At 48.3% G+C, this 25648-nt stretch overlaps 1 protein-coding gene across 14 annotated transcripts in view; it reads right to left on the bottom strand.

Moving 5' to 3' along the window:
• Nucleotides 1–25648, bottom strand: part of PTPN3 (protein tyrosine phosphatase non-receptor type 3) — a 135792-nt gene that overhangs the window by 34235 nt on the left and 75909 nt on the right. For 12 of the 14 annotated variants that reach the window (XM_045195082.3, XM_045195084.3, XM_053921918.1 and 9 more), the window contains 7 exons: nucleotides 20266–20386; nucleotides 19085–19172; nucleotides 16262–16350; nucleotides 15086–15149; nucleotides 11770–11942; nucleotides 8668–8802; nucleotides 6425–6601 (listed from right to left, as the gene is read on the bottom strand). In XM_045195082.3, the coding sequence (XP_045051017.1) occupies nucleotides 6425–6601; nucleotides 8668–8802; nucleotides 11770–11942; nucleotides 15086–15149; nucleotides 16262–16350; nucleotides 19085–19172; nucleotides 20266–20386 (847 nt within the window). The remainder of the gene's footprint in view (nucleotides 1–6424; nucleotides 6602–8667; nucleotides 8803–11769; nucleotides 11943–15085; nucleotides 15150–16261; nucleotides 16351–19084; nucleotides 19173–20265; nucleotides 20387–25648) is intronic. The other 2 variants (XM_053921923.1, XM_053921930.1) reach the window with 1 other exon arrangement.

Here is a 25648-nt window from a genome sequence, read left to right as displayed (position 1 = left end):
GAACAGCAACATTAAAGAGAGTAAAAACCGCAGGACTGCCCACGAAAAAGAAGTCCTGGGTGATGCTTGCATTACCCCTGCTGGGACAACTACAAGGACCTCTACCCTTCAAACCTGTAGAGGGCAGCGCAGCTGTGCCCCCTTGGGCGGGGAGGGGGTGGTGCTCCACAGCTCTAAGGGGGCCATGTGACGAAAACAGGGGCCATTTCCCGCCACCTTCCTCTATGGAGACTCTGACCTTCTGGAGGTAGGAGAGACCCCAGTCCCCTTTCCGTTCCTCTCCCAGAGCACTTAATGCTCAGCCAGGGAGCCAGCGGGCACTCAGTGAAGATGCTGAGTGAAGGAAGAAGAGACGCCTTCCTGCGGTCCCGGGGTTTGTGGAGCTACTCTCAAAGAGCCCCGCATTCACTGGGTGACCTGGACGCTCGGGTGAAAAGAGAAGGCGGTTCAACAGCTCTCAGTACCGGTAAGATCAGAGCGCCTGAGAATGGGTGGGGGTCTCGTCGAAACGCCGGCTCCAACTCACAGGCTAGCAGTGGGACTGGGAGTCTGCAGTCCCCACCAGCTCTCCGGGGAGGCTGGCACCCCTGAGCCACGGCCGAAACTGCAGCAGTGGGGGACTGCCAGGCGGGACACCAGCTCTCTCAGAATGCTGCGTTTCTTCTGAATAAAACTCCTGGAGAAATGTCTCAGCTGGATCCTCAAGTAAGGCTCATTGAGTAACAAAAAGAAAAGCGTCTCAAGTAAGGGTTCTTATGCTACGGAAACATTCTTTCACACGACACTCTCATCTCTGCGATAAATGCCACGGGCCCAAGACCAAAACTTAACTCAAGAAGGCGCTGAAGTGGCTGCAGGAGTAAGTGGTTCAAGATGTGTTGCTTTCTGAGCTCTGTGTTTCCTCACTAATGGAATCACGGGCTATGCATCTGTCCTCTCGCTGCCCCTCACTGGCCCCCCTCAGACACGCAGACACCTCAGTGGCAAGAAAGCACCGGTTTCAGTCCATTCGTGCTTGAATTCTGGACGAGAACTTCCCAATTAGTCACTGAGTATCTGTTAAGTGGTGGAAGGAGAGGTGAATAGGACACTCGCTCTCAAAGAGCTCGCCGTCTGGCCCGAGAGACGATGTAAAACAGCAATGATGCCATGCTGTAATGGAGATGCTCCGATGTCGGGGGTTCAGTGAGGGGCCAGGAGAGGCCTCACAGAGGAGGTGGAAAGATGGCTTAGTAGGAGTTTGAACAGGCAGTAAAGAGCAAAGAAGGTATTTTAGGCAAAACACCAATATAAAAACATAAACTATAAAATTAAAATTAAAAAAATTAAAAAACAAAAAAATAAACAAAGCCAAAGCAGCAATATGTGCAGAGGCATGAAACTTTGAAAAAGCACAGAAAAGGTATTTAAGCAGGGAAGTGACACGCTTGGGTGTGGACTTCAGAAAGATAAGCCTGCTATCTTTGACAAGGACTGTCTGGAAAGAGGAAGGAGGACAGGTGGACACGACACTGCGACAGGCCCTGCCGAGATGACGGTGGATAAACCGGGAGTGCAGTGGGGATGTGGGAGGGTCCAGTTCAAGAGGTGTCAGGGGGGAAGACTCAACACGGTGAGCAAGGGGGAAGAAAAGGAGTCAAGGGTGACCGAAGTTTCCCAGAGGAGACAGCTGCGTGGTCCTGTAGTGCGGCCCCACTCACCGAGATGTAGGAGAAGCCATGGTGGGATGTGACGGGGTTGGGGTGGGGCGCAGGGGTTGGGCCTGGGCCATGCTGGGCTTAAGATATCCGTCACACATCTACATGCGGGTGGCCCAAACCAAGCGAAGGGCAGGCGAGGTGCAGGGAAAGGGAATGCAGAACACTTAATGAAACCCTGCCACTGGCTGGTCTCTGCGGGAGACACGAGGACGGCCTAGAGATCCCGTCTCTACGATGAAATCTGGGTGCCACCCTCTTGTAAACCCAGCACACACGCAGAGAATGGGGACTGAGAGGGGGAAGGGTGGAGAGTGGCCGAAGGAACTGGAGTTGTTTAAAGGACAGTGGGTGGGCTAGAATTCTGTGATGAGAACTTCTGAGCAACACACGAGCTGCAGCAGCACCTAGCACATGGCCCTGCTCACTGATGACAGGTGACCGAAACCCGGCGAAGTCTTCGGTTTGGTTCCTTGGTGTGCAGACAGACACCATGTGATGCTGCTAAATGACACGGACGCCTGGCGTGGAAGTGGCAGGGGGCATCCCACTGTGAAAACCTGGGGGCTTGTTTGTACTTTATACCAACGGCCCCGTCCTGCTTCATGTAACTGTTTCTCTGTCCGTCCTTCCACCCAGTTAGTCACTGAATGTCTGCTGAGTGGTGGAAGGAGAGGTGAACAGAAGAGCGGGTAGGGAGAACTAGAAACAGACACCCTCTGTGGTGTCCCAGGAGCTCGAGGCAGGGATCTGGGGATGGCAATGCTCACACTCAATGGTCAAGGCCAAGGAGGCGGCTGCCCAAACAGTTTGGACAACTGAGCTGCCCAACAGTGGAACAGGCCGCTGCACTGCAGCACAGCTGCCTGTCACTGGCCGGGCGGCCAGATGACGGGGCCTAGGGAATTCCTACGCGGCCAAGAGGCTGAAGAAGTGGATTCCCAAAGTTTCTTCCAATGCACAGAAATTGCCAAAAAAAAATTTCTGCCTGCCATTATAAAGGCAAATTAAAAAAAAATTCTAACAGTGGTAAAATGCACATATAAAATGTATCATCGTAACCATTTCCAAGGGTAGTGGCATTAAGGGCATTCTCACTGCGTGCACAGAAGTTCTGGAATAAAAAGTGCCAGCCGCCCCGTGTCCCATGCAACAAGGCAGCTCTACAGAAGGAGACAAGCAAAGGGCAAAGGCCCCGTGACAACACGAAGCCCGACTCCCTCTGAGGGAGCAGTGTCTCCTCTGGTGACCCGTGCAAACAACTGTGATAAAACAACAGCAGAGTTCTCCACACACAGCCCTAGTCTGCCCGAACACTTGTCCCCCTTCAGGCCTGCTCGGCCAAGGCGCCTCTCCTTTAGGGAACTGCCCCTCCCACTTTTCTGGGTGGTGGGGCTGGTTGGCCTGGGTGTTTCTGTCACGAAGGAATTTTCCTTCTCTGAAGATTTTAGCCTTTGCTCTGAAACAAGGAAAGAAAGACGGAATGGCTGAGGGAAGCTTCCCAGTAACGAGTGCAGCCCACTTGGGCGCAAAGCAAGCTGCCAAGGACTTGTGCCTATAATCCCCAAATTTGCTGTGCTGCTATGACCACGGGTCGGGCAGGTGACTCATCCGCCCAGACACCGTTCACAGACCCTGAGCCGCGCCACTTGGGGTTAATGGCCAGAATCTAACCACTCTTTTCCTCCCCTTCCCTTTCCTCTTCCCGCTTAAATGGGTACAGAACATCGCATTTGATTCTTCTTTCTAAAAGGAGCCCTCGTTGCTGCCTGTGGTATTATTCATCGGATTTCTCTGACAGAATCCTTCTTTTTGCCTCTTAACACAAATCTGCTATGTAAAACATGTCAAACGTTTCTTAAACATTTTGCAAATACTCACTGAACTAACCACACAGTTTTTTTCACCAAGTACAGATCAACCTTTCCTGCTTGCCTCGGCAATGGAGAGCCCCCACCCCCAGGCGCTCAGGGAGGCCAGCTGCCTCTGCCCACCCAGAAGAAGGTGGCTTTCCATCAGCGAGAAGGGGTCCCCCACCTAACCAAGGTGGGGGGCGCTGCAGTTTTTCAACTGTTCCCCCCACCTGCACATCACAGCCACTGACACGACTTGGGAGACGTCTATCGCCAGCGTACCTGGTAGAGCCCTTAGTCACTGGGCTGCCTTTGAATCACCATTATTTGCTACTTTGAACATTTAGCTGTAAAATAAGGAGTGCCCCGGGATGACATCTTACAAGGTCTCATGGGGGAGTTTCAGAAAGAACTGAGGGGCAATGCAGAGGGGTGAGCAGGGCCAGAAATGACTTAAATCCACAGGGCTTGCAGAAGTGAATTTGAAATTTAATTTTAATGAACTTCAACTCACACAACCGTACGTGGCCAGTGGCTCCTATGGAACTGCTGGCGGTCCAGGCGCTGCACACTGGCATGGCAGGACGGCAGGCCACAGGAGAACCGGGCTTCTCAGAACCCCAGGCAATTCCCCACACTCTCTTCTCCTTCTATCAAAGTGACAGAGCCCCATGGGGCGCTGCGAAGGCTGAGGATGTGCTATCTGCCCAGCCGGCCCAGAGCCCCCGAAGGCAAACACTTGTCTAATTCCTCTTCGTGTTCCTTCAATGAGCTTCGGAGGCTGTCTAGAGCCTGCCGCCAGACTTAAAACATCCCCCTGGCGGCACTGCCCAGAATCCCTGCCTCCTCCACCCGGCACCGATGACTGCTGTGAACCGCACCTTCTGTGATGACGAAACTATATGGCATCTCTGCTGTCCTATGTGGCAGCCACTGCCTACGTGCGCATTCTGAGCACCTGAAATGAGGCTTGTGCTACTGAGGAACTGAGTTTAAATTCGTTTCACCTTACATAACTGAAATCTGAATAGCCGCAAGTGGCTGGCGGCTACTGTGCCCGGCGGCGGAGGCCCAGGTGCCCTGCAATTCCATGACGAGGCTGCAAACCACAGCAGACAGATTTGACTCGGGGCTGGGACTGGGCTTCCCAGAGCCCCTGGTCAGTTCCCTAAACCCTCTTCCTCCTTTCAGCCAAGTGGCAGAGCCCCACGGCGGACTCTAACTGGTTCAAGTTATGCATCCCTGCACTCGAGCCTTGTGTTGCTGGATTTGCAAAGCCAGTGTCACATAAAGGAACACACACCCCTCCACCATGGCCCTACCAGGGCTGCAGCTGGAGCAAGAGATAGTGAGCATTTCAATAAAAGCATCGTCCAAGCTCAGGTCACACGGAAATAAGGACAAGAGGGATTATTTAACCAGGCGTGTTAAGAACTCAGATAAGCTGGAAACCATGTTTGCTGTGGTCTGGGACAGCAGAGAGGTAGCAACCGCACGTAACTGGGAAACGAGGTTTGCAATTCACCTGTGAGGCCCAGGGTACAAATCAGGTTGAATTTATTGCTTTAAGCCAGTAGCTAGAATGGAACAAATTTACAGATTAACTACAGTGCCTCTTTACTAATCCTAAGCTATTTGGGGGAAGCATTACGTTTATATTTTGGGCAGCATGGAACTTCACAGAACGGGTACTAATTACTATGGCTGACTACTGAACATCCTATCCCGCTTTAGCTTAAAATGTCATTTTATTTATTTATAATCTGTATCTTTCTACCTCAAAAGATGATCTGATAGCTTACTCTAAAATGTACAGATATGGTAGAACTATGAATTCATTAAAATGAAAAAAAATAAGACCCGTTAATAAAGCAAGGAACAGAAGGGACTCTATCAGAAACCTGGGCTAAGGGAAGCCAATTCAACTGAGCGTAATGTGTAGCTTTGAGCTCCCTGGTAATCAAGTCAAAAAGGGAACTAGTGCATTAGATACATCTTATTGTATAATAATAGGACTCAAACCAGTATTTTAGGAAAGATCTTTTTTCCTGGCCTTGAGAGGAGTTGGTAAATTTAAAAAAAGACAGTGGGGACATAGAACAATTTAACACAAACTGTCCTTGACAAAAATCTAACAAAAAGTTAGAGATGTTCTACGCATGTTTTTTCTTTATACTAACTACTTATTAAAGTCAAAATGAATAAAGAAATCCTAACGGCATACTGTGGTTCTGAGAAGGCTTTCTGTGGAGAGCTAGAAATAGGCATGTTTCTTTTTTATTTTTTAAAAATATTTACTTACTTAGAGAGAGAGGAAGGGAGGGAGAGAAACATCGATGTGAGAGAGAAACACTGATTGGCTGCCTTTCCTATGGGCTCCCACTGAGACCTTGCCTGCAACCCAGGCATGTGCCCTGACTGGGAACTGAACTGGTGACCTTTCACTCTGCGGGACGACACCCAACCAACTGAGCCACGGCGGTCAGGGCAGCCTATTTCCAGTGATGCAGAGCCCCGTAGTGGTAAGACTTTGACAATCTAGAGAAATACTACTGGGGTTAACATGTCTATACCTCTGGAATATGGAATGACTTAAACTCGGCTTTGCTCACAGAGAGCAGACCATCCCAGACAGATAACATGTCCCGGGAGGGTAGGAGGTCTTGGGAAGTCAAGCCTTAGACCCCAGGCACCCCTCATCTTCTCATGGGGGAAGGGAGAGTCTGATGCCTGTTCTCAGCCCAGCAGAAGCACCCTAGGGAGCTGGCTGCAGGCTCCAGCCCTGCACTCCTCTTAATCAGCCACCTGGGCCTGAGCAAATGCCTCAACAGCCAAAATAAGCAGGCAAAAAGAGAGAACAACACAATTACTTACTCTTGGTGTGGACTTTGGTTCTGAGAAACCTCGGAATCGCTGTCTTTCGGGGAGAGGGAGCCCTTGTAGGTGTAAAACACGTCCTCTGTTTCGGTGATGTACGTCATTTCATTGGCGAGGTTATCCGCAGAGGAGTGCCGTGGCTTTCGGATTTCGTGCCGGAGCCGGGGACTTCGCCTGGGTGGGCAAAAGGTGGAGCGAGAAGCGCTGAAACCAAATTCCTATTAAAAGTTTTTATCAGACACCAGTGATCTAACTTTGTGCCCTGACCAGATGCCTGGGCTGATGCTGTTGGAAATTAAGAGCCAGTTAACCCATGACTACCCCAGAATCCATCAGAGCCACCCGGGTCCCCGAACTCACAGCCCAGTGGTGCAGCCCCCAGACCAGCAGGCTCAGCTTTATATAAACAGGCAGAGGAGTCTGGCTTATGCCCTTTGGGAAGGCTCCGAATGTTGAGTTAGGGTGAGTCACTCTTCAAGGAGAAGTCGAGCTCTCAGTGCATAAATAATAGGCCACACTGGGGCCTGGGCAGATAATTTTTCCGATTCATTTCAACAACATAAAAGAGGGTTTAGAAGTCAAGGTACAGTTTTGGCAAAACTCAAACCTTATTTCAATTACATCCCTTCATGGGAATGTCACTTGATCCAAGGAGAAACGTTTGTTCTGTAAAAATACATTCCTTACGTGATATTAGATGGATGTAACAGCGCCATCCTTTTCCTCCGACAGCAGCAGTAGCTGTGTGAACTTAAGCAAGTCACATCACCTCTCTGGGACTGAGCTGTACCTACCTCCCTGCTCCTGAGAATGAATCAGATGAGGCAATGTCCTCAGGACGGCCGGAGCAGCGCCTGGGCATCGGCTCCTGCAGTGGGCGATTCCAGGCTGCTGGGCTGAGTTCTACCTTCCCTCAGTCTTTCCACTTTCCCCTTCTTAGTTAGCCATTTCTCCCGAGCACTGTTAGGCCCTCCACTACTCGCAAACCCCTGGGCCTGGATGATCAATAACACTGTGTCCAAAGTAGAGCAGAAAGACTCGTAAATCCTCAGGAGAGGACCTATAAATAGCAGTAAGAGCTCCCAGCCAAGGGTGTGGCAACATCAAACCCGCTGTTCTGGATGCTGTCCTGGGCCTCTGCTGTCCCTGGCACTGCTGCCCAAGAGAGTGTCAGACAAATGAAGCTACTACTTAACAGCATAAATTTACCGCTGTCCATACCTTGGAAACCAAGAAACAAATCTTCTCGGTCGTGTTGTGGCGGCTAACGCGGACGCCACCGCCCTCCCGGCCCAGAGCACGTGGCCCCAGGGGAGCGTCCTTACCCAGAGGCCTGTGAGAATTTCCCTTGGTCCTAGCAAATCGCAGCTCGGGAGTCCACAGGTTCGCCTGTCTTTCATGAAATGGACAGGAAACCATACCCTCATTGCAGCATGGAGCCGGGGCAGTATTTCCAGACTGGTTTCCCCTCCGGCTGCTGCTGCCAGGCTGTTTTTGGAGGCATTCACAAAAATCGCCTGTCGTCTTCGGGGGACCATTATAATAAAATAACAACAATGATAATTCTACCTCATCCTATGTTTAGAGCTTACAAGCACTTGTACTTTACTTCATTTGTGGTGATTTTTTAATAATCCTTTTACACCTGGGGTGACTGAGACCAGAGAGGTAAAGAAACTTGCTAATTAACAGAAAAACCAAAATCTGAGTCCGGATTTTTCGGCTACAAACCCACTGCCCTTCCCGTTTGCCAAACTGCCACTTCCTCCCTTTCGGCCAAGTCCGTCATCTTAAAAGTTGGCAGGCGCCCTCCCCCGTGCATTTGCTGTGCATTGCTGAGCATCCTAGTGTCAGTCACATCTTGCACCTTCACCAAGTTTCCCCAAAGTTTACTCTGAGCCATGTTAACGGGAAAGATGAGATTAAGCAGAACTAAACGTGCTCCTTATTTCAGGACTCGTTAGGGCACTCGGGTGCTCACGTGCACTACGCCCCAAGAGGGCCACCGCAGCGGGCTGCAGTCCTCAGGTTTACGCAGACCAAACATCCCAGCATGACACCTAGAGGAAAGTGTTTGGCTAAACTTGAGCATTTCTGGGAAAACAGTTCAAGAGCCAAACCTGCTGATGCAAACTCTGATTGTAGACCATTTCTATTTTAGGAATTTATTGAGTGTTTTATTTTTGAAAGAGATAAAGTTTAGTTGGGGGGGGGATACCAAAAAAAAAAAAAGGACATACCAGTTGGGAGTAATGGGAGGGGACCGAGAAGGCAGACTCTTGGTTTCTAAATGCTCCACTGATATGGATCTCCGCATGGCTGGGTTCCAGACCATCCCTCCAATCACCTTTTTGCAATACTGGTTATTTACAGACCTGAAAAACCAGACGCAGGTTCACTTTCTACACTGCCATATCCGACAAGGAAGAAATAATAGCACAAATGGAACGGTCCGCACACAGTCCCTCCCGGGCCGTCAGGACACCAGCCAAGGCTGGCAGGAGTGAAGGTGCACGGGTCAGAAGCAGTTCTTCTCTGTCCTGGTTTTTCCTTCCGTGAACTTCTCTTCTGGGGAAGATATTTTCCTGTCCTTACTACTGCAAACAACCGAGTTGCTTCCGGAATATAACCGAGCCTTACCAGATGAGAAGACATTCCAGGATAACACAGAAAAACAGTTCAAATAACTTCAAGGAATTCTCACGTGACTCAGCTGGCCTGAGTACGAACGTGAACGGTCTTTCCAGGTGCTTCGGGTCAGCCTCTCGGCACAGGCCGCCACGTCCACCCGGGGTAACTCTGCGAGAAGACCTGACCACGTGCTTACTTAGACAGGAGAATCTCAGGTCTTATTCTTTGTGCCACCCTAAAGGTTACTTTTGAATTTTACCTGCACCGAGAATTTAAATCTTAGCTAACTAGATCCCCTCAGAACACGAAGTACTTCAGAGGATGACGTTTGCCGCCCGTTTAGGGAAAACTCAGTTCTGGAATTTCCGAATTTTAAACAATATTTCAATGTCTTAGGAAAACATTCCACACGTTTGCTGCAGTCTAAAATCGACAACAAGCAACAACCACCAAAAGGATACAAACAATGCAAAACACCCCCCAGAATATCAATGTACTAATTTACAATAAGAAGTACTGTTGTTACCCTCATCGAAACGCTCACAGCAGCCCTGCTAGGAGACTCCCCATCAGAAATCAAATGGCCATTGACAGAGAGCACAGCATCAGGAGGAGGAAAGCAAGCTAGAGGACACAAAGGTTTAATGTTCCCCAAGGAATATGTCATAGGTTATTAATAGGTTCTCTTTGGGGGGGGAGGGGAAGTGTTCCATTTCCCCGTACGCTTGGAACACAGAGAACAGGTTTCTTCCATGTGGACCCTTTCAGGGGAGCTAATATGCAAACGTGTAGATGTCTCTCTAGGGGCTGACCAAGTCATGGAACCTCTGTGAGCCTCAGTTTCCTCATCTATAAAACGGAGATAGTGAGGACTGAAATTTTCTAGCCCACTGAAGCTGATATTGGTAGTCAGGAGCTGTTGACCCGTGCCCGTGACCACCCCCAACACCCCAGGTGACACCCCTTCCCCATGGCAGATGAAAGCCGGCTCCATGGTCTTTGACTCCCGATCCCGGGCTGGCCCGTGACTGCTGTGACCAGGAGCAGCCTTGATGATCGCCCTTCTCTGTCTCAGACTCTTGGAGCCCTGAGCCTCTGTGTATGGAATACAACCGCCCCGTGGGGAGTCCGCGCAAAGGGGCCCTGAGATCACAGAGAGGGGGGGAGGGGGCCAGGCGAGTCCAGCCCTCCAGCCATTTCATCAACACCTGGGATGTGAGAGAAGTTGTCTTGGACCCTCAGACCAGCGCAGCCACAGCTGCATGTCACTGAGAAACCCCAGTCGACATTACACAGGACGAAGGCCTTCCGATTTCCTGACCCACAAACCCTTGAGATATCATAGGTTGGCTGTTGCTTTAAGTTACCAAAATAAGAGCAGTTTTTTTATGCCACAGTGGATAATCAGATCCCCTCTCCCCACCCCACTCCATGCTGGCTACATTTTACAGATGAGGAAATTGAAGCAGCAAAGTAAGTTGAAACTGAAGTGACAAGGGCAGGACTTGAACCCAGGCTACTCGGCAGCTCTCAGCTGGCCCAGAGGATTGGGTCCAACAGAAATAGACACTACTTTCCAGTAGGTTGTGTCCATGATTTGTTCACTAACAGAACAACTGAATGTACAGAAATACTAGACAGTATTGCAGGAGCCAAAACCTTTGAAAATACATTTGTTCCTGGTTTATGAGAAGCTGAAAGAGTGCATTTAGCACCATAAATACTGTCACCAACAGGAATTCCCTCCTTACTGAATCTATAAAGTTACTTAATGGTTATCAACATAACAGTAAGGCCACTGGAAGAGTCTGGTACAGCCCCACACATCAGACACCGGCTCACTCAGGGACATTAGGTAGTAACAGCCATATCAGCAATGCAAAAACCACGAAACAATGTTTTCATACCAAAAACCGATCTAGGAAGGGTAAGAATGACTGGTAAACAATGCCTTCTACATCTTGTACTTAGAAGACAGTTTTCCAACAAATAAACACAGAAAAATATAAACTGCATAGTCAGTTTAGAGAATGAATTTTAATCTATATTGAAAGGTAAAATTTTAGAGTGTAATTTCTTCTTCTGTACTACTTATTAAGTACTTTGAATATTATTCTTGTAGATAATATCATTTGAAGAATTAAACGTAATTAAGTGTGTGCATGGCACAAAGCAAGCTCTAAATAATTATCAGTTATAATTATTACTGTTATGTCATGACTGTTACATATAACATATGCCAAAGTCGGCTGACCCTGGAAATCTTCAATGCTGTTCGTTCGTTCATTATTACGAAGCACCTCAGGGGATTAACAGTCGTGGGAGAGGCTGTCTCGGTGGCAACAGGCCAGGGAAGCCCACATGCCAGGCACCACGGTGACCCTGAGTCACAGCCACGTGCTTCCTGATTGTGACAGGGTGTGAGAGCAGCTGTAACTTCGGCTGCCTGGGAGCTCGGAGGACGGCAGGGTTGAGAAGGCAGAAACAAATGACGGGAACATGAGCAGTGTCTGAGTGTGTGTGTGGAAAGAGACACGGCTATCCCCAGAGAGACCTGCAGCCATGTCCCGAGCCCCACCAGCAGCTCCGGCTCCAGGCCCTGGGGCCCCCGGGCATCGGCATCCCTCCCCCTGACTGAGGACCGCCATGACCCAGGGGTGACCAGGACATGTTTACATCTTCGTCTAGTGTAGAGACTATGATGTACTCACTTTTTGGGGTTCCTAGAGCCCAGTGTCCAGTACTGAGAAAGAGCATTCTTTTCCTGAGGTAGTAGCTTCTTTGCCTGAAAGAATGTATGGTGCTCGACACAGGATTTCCACAAGTTTTTGCAAGATCGGTAATTTAACATGTTGAAGGCCACGATATGATCCCTGGATTCGGTCTGGGAGGAAGAACAGAGTAGAGATCTCATCTGCATAGGTGTAGAAGCAAGGTCTCAGCATTTCACACCGTGTCGGTGGCAGTCAGGGAAGACTGACAGATGGCAGAAAACTGGCCTCACAAGGCCTTGGGCGCAGCCCAGGGATACGGGGACCTCCGAGAGCCGGCTCTGTTAGCCATCTCATTAGTGGGAAAGATCACCGGAGTCTACTCTTCATCGGTGTCTGCGGTCTGTCGTGAACACTTTCATTTCAAGCGCACTTACATTTCTAGGTTGGATATATTTGGAGCGACCGCATAAGGCCTGTCTGGTACATTCTCTCCCCTGGAGAGATAAGCTTTCGTCTATCAGACAACAGGAATTTCATAATGCTTTAGAATTCTCTCCTTGCTTTCTACAAAGCAGAGTTAAATCTAGTGCTAACACATAAAAATCACTTTAATTATCTGCTTTACCTTCAGCCTACCTGAGTTTAGGATTTCTGCTTTCCTGCTAAATTACCGCCCTGTGAATTCCTGGGCCACCTTGACTCTTGTCCGGGGTGGGGTCAGGAGACCCAGATTCTAGCCCTACTTTCCTCTGGGCTTTGGTGTTCTTGTTTCTAAGTGCTCACTGTGATGGGGAGCCATGCTAGGTGCACACCATCTTTGAAACACCGGGAAACACTGTGGACATAGTGACAGGAGGTGAAGAATGTGCAGCGTGACAAGACGGAGTGTGGTGTCACGGAAAGAACAGACAGCTCTGATTTGAATTCCAGCCCCTCCACTTCACAGTTGCGGAAGCCTCGGCACCCCCACGGCTGAGGCGTTCTCCCCCGTGGATAAGCCAGCTGAGCCGCCCGGGGAGCTGGAGCCATTGAGGCGCATGCGATGGCCAGCGTGCGTGGGAAACACACGAAGGGGAGCAAGTGAGCCTGCTGCTCCCCTGTGCCGGGTGCTCCGGCCCGTGCTCTTCTGTTTAACCCTCGCGATGCCCTGAGAAGCGGGCGTTACTGCAGTTCTGTAAAGAAGGTAACTCGGGCTGGGGCAGGTGAAGTAACCGGAATCCATCATCTGACCCCAAAGCAAGTTACTTCTCCAGCCAGACAAGCAGAGCGAGTTATACAGAGAACTGCTGGGTCCTCTGGGCTCCAGGTTCCGCTTGCTTTCCGCCATGTGCCCTCCCTGTTCTGTGTGTGGCAAACTGCCTCCACCTGGGAAGGAGTTGGGGTGGCTAAAAACGAGAAGCAGTGGCCAAGGTGGAGGTGTAGGTAGATCAACTTTGCCTCCTCGCACAACCAAAATAAGGATAACAACAAACTTGAAAACAAAAAATAACCAGAACTTTCAGAAAATTGAACTGTATGGAAGTCTGACAACCAAGGAGTTAATGAAGAGACATTCATCCAGACCGGTAGGAGGGGTGCAGATGGGCAGCTGGGGTGGACAGGACTTGCAGCAAGGCGGCTGCTGGCAGAGGAGATGATCCCACATTTGCATGCGGATAAATGGGGAAGAACAACTGGGGAGCAAGGCAGACCATACAACCCAGGGTTCCAGTGGAGAAAAAGAAAGCCTCAAAACCTCTGAAATACCTGTGGGGGTTGAGGCGGCAGGAGAAATTCCCAGCCTCACAGGAGAGTTCGTTGGAGAGACCCACAGGGTCCTAGAACATACACAAACCCACCCACCCAGGAATCAGCACTAGAAGGGCCCAATTTGCTTGTGGGTAGTGGAGGAAGTGACTGAAAGCCGGCAGAGAGCAGAGCAAGTGGCACTGTACCATCTCGTACCCCTCCTCCTCCACATACAGCACCACAATGCAGTGACGGGGGTTGCCCCGCCCTGGCGAATACCTAAGGCTCTGCCCCTTACTACTAACAGGCATGATGAGATTAAAAAAAAAAAAATATGGCCCAAATCAAAGAACAGATCAAAGCTCCAGAAAAAAATACTACTGATCGATGAAGGCATAGCAGATGCAGGATAGCAGATTCCCACCTATCAGATGCAGAGTTCAAAACACTGGTAATCAGGATGCTCACAGAAATGGTTGAGTCTGGTTGCAAAATAGAGGAAGAAGTGACAGCTATGAAAAGTGAAATAAAGGAAAATGCACAGGGAACCATCGGTGAAGAGAAGGAAACTGGGACTCAAATCAATGGCTTGGAGCAGAAGGAAGAAATAAACATTCAACCAGAACAGAATGAAGAAGCAAGACTTCAAAAAAATGAGGAGAAGCTTAGGAACCTCTGGGACAACTTTAAACATTCTGAATCATAGGGGTACCAGAAGGAAAAGAGGAAGAGCAAGAAATTGAACACTTATTTGAAAACATAATGAAGGAGAACTTCCCTAATCTGGCAAAGGAAATAGACTTCCAGGAAGTCGAGGAAGCTTAGAGAGTCCCAAAGAAGTTGAACCCAAGGAAGCACACAGCAAGACCGCAAGACACATCATAATTACATTAGCCAAGATTAAAGATAAGGAGAGAATCTTAAAAGCAGCAAGAGAAAAGGAGACAAGTTACCTACAAAGGAGTTCCCATAAGGCTATCGGCTGATTTCAAGGACCTACATCCAAGATGACTCTATCTAGCAAAGCTATCAGTTAGAATGGAAGGGCAGATAAAGTGCTTCCCAGACAAGGTCAAGTTAAAGGAGTTCATCATCTCCAAACCCCTTATTATATTACATGTTAAAGGGACTTACCTAAAAAAAGGAATAAGATCAAAACTACAAACAGTAAAATGACAACAAACTTAAAACTACCCACAACGGAACCTAAAACAAAAACAAAAACAAAAATGAACTAAGCAAACAACTAGAGGAACAGATTCGAAGAAATAGAGATCACATGGAGGGTTATGAGTGGGGAAGGGGAGGGAGGAGAACGGGGGAAAAGGTACAGGGGATAAGAAGCATAATTAGTAGGTACAAAATAGACAGGGGGAGGTTAAGAATAGTAAGGGAAATGGAGAAACCAAAGAACTTGTATGTATGACCCATGGACATGGACTAAGGTGAGGGAATGATGGTGGGATGGGGGGATACAAGGTGGAGGGGAATAAAGGGGAGGAAAAATGGGACAACTATAATAGCATAATCAATAAAATACATTTAAAAAACCACCAGAAGCAAAGCAAGCATAGATATAACTCACCTGTTTTTGGCGTTGTTGTATAAAGAACTTTTTCCTTTTAAAAGAAATTTTTAGGATGTTCACCCTACAAAAACGAAAAAAACAACACAGAAAAGCTCATCAGGGATCAGCCGGGCTGTAGCCGATGCCTCCCAATGAGAGTCCTCTAGTCCTTGCTGGGGGTGACAGGAGTTTACTTCAGTGTGGAAATGACTGTGGCCCCACAGCCTCAGCCAAACACCAAGCAGCTGACTGAAGCTGAGTATCACATAAGGGCCCCTGGATTATGATGCAGCTTTTAAATAACAAGAACTACGGGCAGCACGCTCTTTGCTGTCAGCTGCTTTTGTGACAGAGCTGCTCTGCGTGAGCTGGTGTGGGCCTGTGGAGGACAGGTGAGGGCAGTGTGGAGCCGCAGAAAGAGGACAGATGGCGCAGCTGGACCCAGGCCCACATCCCAGCTGTGTTACTTAACTCTGTTATTTACAGCTGTGTGTCCGGTAGCCTCTCGACTGTTTGTGTAACAGCACAATCACAGCCACCACTAACTGTGCATTTTTTATATACCTGGTCCCCTACTGAACGCTTTCCAAGCAGTCCCTCAGCCAAGCCCTGCAACAAGTCCTGAAAAGGACGTTTCATTACACGCAGTTTTCCGATGAGGAAACTGGAGCTCAGAAACATCACCTAAGAGCTCGACTAGGAGTGCCTGAAGCCGGGACCCGAGCTTGTGTTCCTAAGTCCTCTACTACGAGGCCACTGCCTTTCCTACGCACTCATCTTGTGAGGATTCAGGGCTTGGGTCCCCTGAGTTTTTAGGCTAGAACTGAACCTTTGGTAAAAGTTCAATTAATAACTAAGCAACCACACTGAAAATATAGCTCCTTCCCAGAGAAAGTTCTCCGAATTCTGGTCAATGCACTGCCCAGGATTCCTTATCTCCAAAACCTGCCTTGCACCATTTTATCCCCATTTCCACCGAGCATCCCAAACCATAGGGTGACTGGGGGTGTCTTCATTTCAGCCAATGAAGACAAACGTTCCCAAGTTCTGAATCTGGATCCAATTCAGAGTTTGGAGGTAAACACTTGGGAGAACGTCTCTATCCCTACGTCTCTAATTAGAGATAACATTACTTTCTGCTCAGCATATTTTAAAAGCATGATGCAGGAATAATCAGAACCAGTTTGTACTTACCAAGGATAGAAACTTGTGCAAATATATTTGCGGTACACGGCAATGCCCCCAGAAGCAATTCCAATCATTAGATCTAAATTCTGCAGATCCTGTTGAAAGGAAGACCTCAGATTCACAGCTCGTTACGGGTAGGCTCGTGTCCTCTGGTACCACGAGCACCCATGCTTTTATAAACTGCAACATGCATAAGCTCCAAAGGGAAAATGTTATGGTGAAGAGGCAAAAATCCCATCTTAACAGATACTTAAGATCCAGGTACTTAACAGCAGATTCTCCTAAAGTGGACGTACACTGCCTGACACCTGCTTCACCAGTTTCAAAAGTTACCCACAAGCCCCCCCATTCGGCAGAATCAGTGAAACGAAACTCGATGTTACATTTTCACCAATCAGTATGAGATATCACATTACAATCAGGAAGATCTTGCGCCCCGCACAGCTTTATATAAACCTCAACACCCACCACTGGAAAGGTTTAGCTTTATAATGAAGTGTACATCCACCAACTTTAAATCCAGTGAAGATAGAAAGATTGCTTATAAACCCAGTAAATTTGACAGTTATGAAGAACCCCTGTGCTAGGCATTGCTGCAGGTAAGGAAGACATGGAAGATGCAGCACCTATAAGCTGTTTAAGTCTGTTTGGGAACGTGGTGAGTATATGTACACAACATTTTTGAATAAAACAGTTCCTTTCCTTAAGTTACCTATATACCTATTTGCCCAGATCCTTGTAATTACGAGGAAAGGGCAGACTTTGACTTGGCCGGCACTTACTAGCTATACTATTGTGGACTGCTGAGCCTTACTGTTTCCTTTTATGCAACAGGGATTCTCGAACCCACCTCCAAGGGTTTTTATCAGGCTGAAATCAGAGACTATAAGTAAAGATCACAGGATAGGGCTTGCAAGAACCCACTTTTAAAAAATGATGTGAACTTGAGGAACTAGGGAGACTGCCCAAAGAAAACAGTGCTGATATGCTGAAGAATCCACAGCGTGGACACTATTGGGCACCCAAGTGAAATCACATGCTTAAGCAAAAGCAAATTTGCTGGGTGAAAACCAGGGTTGCATTTAAACATGACACCTGGGATCAAAATATAGGGAAAAACACTAAGCAGGCAGGACAAACAAAATAGCAAATAAAATCAAAACTGAGTGCAGAATAAGGACATAAACAAATGGCCTGAGTCTCAAACCTCCTGGCTCTGCGTCTGTCAGTCTGCACCTCAACCCTGCAGCGCAGACAGTTACTGAGCACTCAATTCCCACAGCCACCCCCACGTCTCCCAGCTCCCCTGGTACAAGGCAGGGCCACCTGACTAGTTCTGGCCAATGTGCTAAGGTCAGAAGTGACGGTGCGTCTCTTCCGAGACAGACCATGTAAGAGCTGGTGTGCAGCCCTCCAGCCTCCTCTCCTCGAGACGAGCACGAGGCCTTGAGCCGAGATGGTGAAGCCACCGCCAGGAGCAGCTGAGACTGCTGAGTCACACCTGGAGGAGGGCAGTCCTGGAGAGTCAGCAGGACCCACTGCAGACTCTGAACTACTGAGAAGCTCTGTGGAATCAAGTCTGAGATTCAGGGGGTTTTGGCTGACGCAGCATAGCTGGGAGTGACCCAGCTGCCTCTGGTACCTTGGAGCTGTCAGCTACACGGGTAAACATCTGGCCTCAGGACCCTCGTGGGGCACTGGGGGTGGAGAGAACACGGGTCAACTCAGGCAGATATAAAGCCTATTTCACCACTGAAGAAAGTTCTCCACAACGTTCCACTAGCAACAAAATATAATTTGCAACTAGGACTTAATGGTCAAGTCCTGAAGTTGATATTTTGTAAGATCCAGTATCTTTTTCCTACTTTATTCCCTATGTTGTAACCTGCCTGCCATAGTTTTGGGACTGAAGAGTGTGTTTCTATGAATTGCAAAAATATTGTATAGATATAAAATTGGGTCATTTACTCAACTTCCCTGGGCCTCAGTTTTCTCATCTGCAAAATGAGATGATTAGAATACTAACTTCATAAGGTTACTGTAATTTTTAAAGGAGACTTCACGGTCTCATATGAGAGCATCTGGAACAATGGCCAGTAGGTACCAGGTGTTCAACCAATATTGGCTTCCTTTTGATATGGGCCACTTACAGGCAGAAAAAGGAAAGGTCAGATATCAATTAGACCGTGCTAGGGTCATGTACGGAAGCCACTACTTAGGTGCTCTAAGTTCCTTTGAAAAGTCCATGAGTATCAGTTTCTCCAACTGTAAAATGGGAATAATGTTAACACCTCATGGGAAATAAATAAGCTACTATGTGGCAGACAGAAATTGCTCAGGAAATAATAGATATTATTTTATTGAGTCAATTTTATTTAAGAAGTCACAACCAACTTAAAATATTGATGTTCATAATCACATCATGATAATTTAAAAAAACAATCATATTTGAGTAATTAGCTCTAACTTGAGCAGTGCTGAGATTAAATAGTAGAAACCTTAGCTCAGTGAAGTGTTGCTTAGAAAATAAGTTTGTTGCTTCTTCAACCATAATGTAAAATGGCCATACAAAAATTATCTGTTTCCAATCCTCTGACCCCACCCCCTCAGATAAAGTCTTCAGTACAAAGGCAAACATGAAAAAAGCAACTGAATAAACAACTGGCAAAACTCAATATTACTTTATAAACTTCCAAATGTCTGAAAAAAAAGGCTTGTAGGGTGTTTTTTTTGGGGGGGGGGTTGCAAATGAAAAAGTTTCAGAAGATATTTTCAAACTTTCAGAAATTAAAATAATTTTTTGAAGCAAAACATGCCAGGGGCACCTACCCGGCCACCGTGCAGCTCCACTCCGTAGAAGTCGAGGGTCCGCGCTATGTTGATGAAGCAGGATTCAGCTTCCGATTGCTTCAGCCCACTAGGGGAGACAGAAGATCCAGAGGTCACCCAATAGAGGATGTTAACTCCAAGTTTAAAAATGAATACAAATCTAAAAAATTTGATAGCATTACTCTGAAGTTACTAACTGCCTTATGGTACTAATCTTAATCTAAACCTACATTCTACTAAACCAGGTTTTCCCTCTTATCCACTGAATAAGACTTCAGCTAGCCCACCCATTTCTTTATTAAATAATACTTCTCATTTAGCAGGCTCTCAATATTCAGACACAGAAGACTGTCACCTTCTGGAATTTGGAACCTACTTATTCCCAGTTGCCTAATAGGTGCTCTTTAGGTCTTTCTGCCTTTATCCACCCTTTAAGCAGCAGCCTCAAACTTCCAAACGTCACTGTACTATTTTAGGATGCTGGCTTCTGCCTGGGGAGCAATTCTGGGAGAGGATTGGCAGAGCCTCTTAGAAGGGACGCTGGGCGGTTGGCTTTTGCTTTTATGGCCTTCCTAAGCACATGAGGTCCCTTGAGGCCCAGCCTTTCATTTGGGGGGAGGGGGGACACCATAACTGAGATAAGGGAAGAGGAGGCCAGGTGGGGTGTGTCTGTTGCAGGAAAGGCTTGGCCCGAGTCAGTGCAAAAGCCTGGGGTTCCCTTCTGGGAGTGAGGCAACCTCATGAGCTGAAGCTAGCGAGGGCTCTGGACTGACCCAGCCTGTCAGCATTTTTGTCCATCAGCCTGTGTATTCAATCCTACCTGAAGGAATGGCCCATTTAATTAAATGGGGTAAACCATTACAAGGTTTGCCTGGTAGGGCTAATTTGTGGGGCAGTCTTTTAAAAAAAGTCCTTTCCTTGAGGAGTTAACTGATTTCAACGAGATCCTAAAACAGAACACCACAAATCACCCTAAGCTCTTGCTGAATTTTTACACTTTACAGAAGGCCAGTTATGCCAAATATACATGACCTCATAAAGCTCAAAAGTTCACAAACCCCCGACATCTTGAAAGAGGATTCGTGAACAAAAGGGAAAGAACACAGCAAACACAAGGGGATACAGGGCCGACAGTCCCCAACCGATGTTCCCAAAGTAGGCCACCCCCTCCCTCCTCTCACCTGTGCTGCTCATGGAGCGATTCCACCTTCGTTAAAAAGTCATCACTTTGATCTGGTATAAACTGACTATCGGAAAGATAGCCCGGCTGATGAATGGAAGGGTCATAGTCTCCAACGTGAGCTATCAAGACAGAAGGAGGAGGAAACTGCCTTTTCAACATGGTCTGTGCTTATAAGCATCTAGAGCATCGTAAGCAAAACATTAATTGGAAATATTCTCCCCAGAAGTTCTGCAACCACAGGAACCTGAGCTTCCCATCAGCTCCGGAATCCACATTTATTGCTTGAACTCTCCCTACGGGCGAAGTATTGCCACGTGTGCTCCAACCAAACTCTCCTTGTTCCTGAGGCCACACGAGGGGGAAGGAGGAGACTGTTCAAATCTAGGTCCTTACTATTCTAGTCCCACGGCTGTTCCACACAGCATTTTGTGTTCATACCCTTGGGTAAAGAAAAATAAGAGAACCCACTCAGAAAAATGCCACTCTCTGTATGCCAGGCACTGTGCAGGCTCCTGTAATGTGCCCCACGGTTATTTAACCCTGGACCAACCTGCTCTAAAAGATGGGGGAGGGCAGAAGAGGGGCCGTGCTGACTTTCTCACCGTCTGCATCCTGATTCACACCCTGGAATTCAGGAAGCACAGAAGGAAGGGAACCAGGATGTGCTCAGAGGCCATGGGGGGCGGGGCATGAAGAATGGGAGTAGGTGGGGCTGAAGGATCTAGGTCCTGGCAAGGCTGAGGGAAGAGTTTTTGGGGAGAGGGAAACATTCTTAGGGGAGTCAGAAGAAAGGAAGACAGATGTTGGGGCTGTCAGAGAAATACTGTTGGGGACCTGCAGCCAGAGAGGGAGGAGAAAAGAGGGGGGCCTCAAAGAGGAGCTCCCAGACTGGCCCCTGGTCCAGAAGGTGCTCCTCCCCCCACATCCTTGACTGTGCTCTGCAGACACGACCCACGGAGGTCTGTGGTGTGACATGTACTCCTGAGAGCGGGGCAGCACTCAACCTGTGCAAGTGCGCACAAGTGCCCTGGGGACTCCAGCCACCTGGGCGTCTGGACTGCGGAGGGGCCTGGGAAAAAGAACCCTGCTCCCCTTCCCCAAGACTCAGTTTTCCATCTGTATAAAAACAGGAGTGAGAAAGACAACTTCTAGCTCTGATGGGTAATTAATCTATTATTTCATTTGCTTGACAAAACAAAAGAAGACTTCTTTTCATCCTTTTCTTAAAAATATGAACCTAGATCTTTCCAAAGGTTCTAATGAATTCTTCCTGCAGCTGGCTTCAATGCCAGGGGGCCTCTGAGGACTCACGAGGCTTTCAGGGCACCCGTTCAACACAGGAGGGCTCTAAAGCAAACACCGCTCCTCCTTCACAAGGCCGTGGACTGGGGAGGACCAGGGCGGTGCTGCACTGCCAGTCCCAGAAGGGTGTAAGCCAGGTGGCCACTTAGGTGAATTTCAAACACAGAGTCAGATGCAAGGGTATCTTTCTTTACACCCACTCAGCCTTGCAGACCTAGGCTGCCATCATACCCAAGGGCTGCTGTTTGAGATCACACAGTAACGAAGGGACCTATTTCCTCCCTATGCTGTTCCTTGCGGGCTGGGAGTGGGTCCGAAAAATCTTTAGGGCCTAGCTCCTAGGCAAGGCACAGAGTAGGTGCTCAGGGATGTGATACCTGGAACCGACTTGTACAAAGGCTACTGCAAAGTTCGGTTTTGGAAGGGGAAGAAGGCAGAAACCCCAGTGGCCTATGCAAGCGGACTTGGCCGAGGAGGGCCGATAGGCCATGATGGCCAGCCAGGTCGGGCGAAGCTGTGGACAGAAGTGTCAAGGCTGTATGTGGTCAGCACAGCGTGGCTCACAAGTGATTTTGTGCGTAGTGAAGTGTACAACAGTGCATTTGCAGGAAGTAATTTAGATGCCCTGACACAGGGTCCGCAATGAGGGGAGCTCGAGAAAGCCTCAGAATCCCCTCATCCAAACCCCTCATGTGAAAGGGGGAGAAACTCAGGTCCAGGGCGGAGAAGGGACTTGCCCCAACCACAGAGCCACTGATCAGCGTTCCAGACCAGAACCCAGGTGACCCACACCCCAGCCAGTGCTCCTGCCCACCCACCAGCCTGCCTGCCAGGCTGAGCTGCTGCTGGCCATTTGCTGATGACAGTGGTCACGTCCCCAGAGGGCAACCAAATGCTACAAATGGTTTTCCCGAGCCTCACGCAGAGTCCTACTAAATTTTATTCTGTTGGCTTCACTAGCTCAGAAGATCCTCCTGGATCTTGACTTGGTCATCCATTGTGTAACTAACGGTCCCAGCCCCAAGATGAACAGCAAGGTTCTGTCTTTAGTCAAGTCACCAACAAAAGTCTGAACTTAACACAGGGCCAATGAACCTCCCTGTAGGGAGGTTTCAAGACTTCCAAGATTTTCCCTTGAAATCTTGGCTACTCCGTGCAGCGTCCTGTGCTAACCACTAGGGGGAACAAAGTTAACAGCCACACACAAAGATCTGCAAGGCACAGAGTGGTTTCCGCTTTGATTTCAAGGACATCATGGCAGGAGATACTCCTGATGACCCAGCAGGGGGCGCTGCTTTCATCCCCATTAAACAGATCATGGAACTGGGACTGACGGAGGGACCTGCCCACTGTCGCTCAGCTGGTAACTAGGAGTCTGGACTCCGAGCACAGTGCACACTGTACATTTACTACACCACACGCCCAGGCGATGTATGCAAAAGCTAACAATGGCAGAATAAAAAGGAAACAAGGGCTTCTATGTGGGAAATACCTTGTCTTTTAAGTGCTAAGCATTCTTCTGGCTGATATTTTATATTTTGTAAAAAAGACAGACTAAGTTGCAGGAACTCAAATGGGTGGCATTTCAAGCTATTCCTGCACGTCCCACTTGAGCTTCGAGGCTCTTCTCAGGGGTCCCCACTAGGTGGCTTTTCCGGACTCTGGCCCCCCTCCCCCCCAGGCAGGACGCAGCACACCCTCTGTGCTCACCCTCAGCACCAGCATCATCCAGTCCGCCTCTGCCTTCCCACCAGGCTGCGGGTCCCCTCATGTAGAGCAGCCGGCTGTCTGTACACACCGAGCCTCGAGCAGCCCCCACCCGTGCCAGAGGCTCAGAGGGCATTATGGAGTAAATATGTATTTCTAAAAACGTTGTTCTTTGAGCCTCATAAACCCCTGACAGGAGCCCAGCAATCTTCCACCATCGACTTTTCAGGGGTCTCACCCGAAGATCACTTTACTTGTCTTATCCAGTAAGAAAATGTGCCTTCGGCTCGCTGATTCGCTGATCATTGGTAGGTAGGGCTTGTCTTCATAACACACACCCGACTTGGGACAATGTGGCAAAATGTACCAGATAAAATGTAGGCATTCCCTTTGATCCAGCAATTTCATATCTAAAAATTAACGTTATAGAAATGTATATCCAGAGTATGGAAAAATTTACTGAGGGTGGAAGAATAAAGAACTTGTCCTTAAAACGGCTTGTGTGACACCCATGATATTGCTTAGCAGGACAGTCAAGCTACTATTTCCACTGACGCTCGTCTGCACTTCTTAGATGCTGATACCTGTCTTTAGCCCCAACCTGTGAGTCTCTTGTGGAGTGGAACCCGATGACTGAAGCTTAAAATGAGATTTTTTTCCCATTCTTAAATTTTACTCTAAATAGAATGTTTGTAACAGGCCGTACTTTCTAAAAGCTTTCTACTGGGCAGACACGGACATACAGTAATAGTTAACACCTGCCATGCGCCAGGCACTGTTCTAAGGCCTATTCCCATATTTACCACTTTCGTCTTCACTATGATGACCCTATGAAGTTGGTACGGTGAGCATCCCCACTCGACAGATGAAGAAGCTAAGGCCGGAGAGGCTCAAGGTTATTCAGGTGTAAGTGGAAGAAGCACAACTCAGGTAATACGGCTTGTGTGTGCTCCCACTGACTCGGTTAACAGCAATGGTCCAACTATAAAAAGTTTGTAGTTGTAGATCTTCACACATATCATTTGACCAAGAAGTCATACTGCAAACTGTCATAATCACCATCATCACCTCCATCTTACTGGTGAAAAAATCGAGATTCACTTAAGTGACAAATACAGAAGCCAGGATTTAAATCAAGCCTGCTGTGTCCTGCATGCTTTCAAGTGGTCCTGTTCCTTGAACCTGAAGCTCTGGTGATGAACCCCCTCTGAGGTGTGGGAAAGCGTGCTCTGCTCAGCTGATCGGCCTGGCACAGATAGAGTCCCTGAGGTCGAGAGAGCAATACGAATGGAGCTGACTGGTGACGTGCCATTTCCCACATGGATGTGACACGGTCAGGTCTGTCCCCAGACATACCGTAGGGAAAGGGGAACTTCCAAACCCGCCCGGGCCTACCTCTGCAACCTCTTCTCGGTTTCCTATCGGGGAGGAGATGCAGGCTACAGAGAGAGACTAACATGGGTCTTGTCTCACTAGTGAGTAGGGTCACTGTTAAAAGTCATCTTCCACTTCCTGGTGTTACACCTTGCTCTTTGCCTCTCTCATTTCTGTTCTTTGCTGCTAGGGGAGTAAGCAGACTTAAGGCCACCTCAGGAGTCTCTATCTGCCTTCTCTTGCTACTTTGCCTCTTCTGAGACCACAGAAGGGTGCGTAGTTCAGCCAGCACTTGCTCTATACCTGGGCCATCTTGCTCTCTCAACTCGCTACCATGTGGTCAGCCAAGAGGGTAGCAGACCTAGATGGCGTGGGGCTCGGGAGAAGGTAGAGGGCCCTTCTTAAGTCCTGAGCTGCCACGCAGCTCTGCACAAGCTTTCTGTTGGTGTCCTGTGCTGGCGCCACACAGCGACCTAACCAGAAAGTGATACTTCGCTGTCCATCTAGCTGGTCACCTTTTCACCATGTGCACCAGCATCTACCCCAGGGCTGTCACGAAACACAGGCTCAGTGAAGTTTTGCTGACTGAATGAGTAGACTGGTGCTCCAGCTTAAACAGACCTTGCTGGAAAAGTCCATCTGGACTTTCTACCCAGTATGGCTGCCACTGGCCACATGTGGCTCCTGAGCACTGGAAACGTGGCCGGTCCAAATCGAGATGTGCTGGCAGTGTAAAGTCCGACTGGTTTCCAAAGACGTAGTGCAACCAAAGTAAAATATCTCGTTAATAATTTTTTACCTCGATTACATATTAAACTGATATTTTGGAAATACTGGGTTAAAGCATATTAAAACTAATCTCATCTCTTTTGTTTTATTTTTTTAGTATGGCTATTAGAAAATTTAAAATTACAATGTGCCCTGGCTGGTGTAGCTCAGTGGATTGAGTGCCGGCCTACAAAACAAAGGGTTGCTTCCCAGAGGTTCGATTCCCACTC

This window comes from Desmodus rotundus, chromosome 1, assembly GCF_022682495.2.
Source record: "Desmodus rotundus isolate HL8 chromosome 1, HLdesRot8A.1, whole genome shotgun sequence".
Taxonomy (NCBI): domain Eukaryota; kingdom Metazoa; phylum Chordata; class Mammalia; order Chiroptera; family Phyllostomidae; genus Desmodus; species Desmodus rotundus.
Note: the sequence above shows the minus strand (reverse complement) of the source record. Positions and strands in the feature narration are given on the sequence as shown.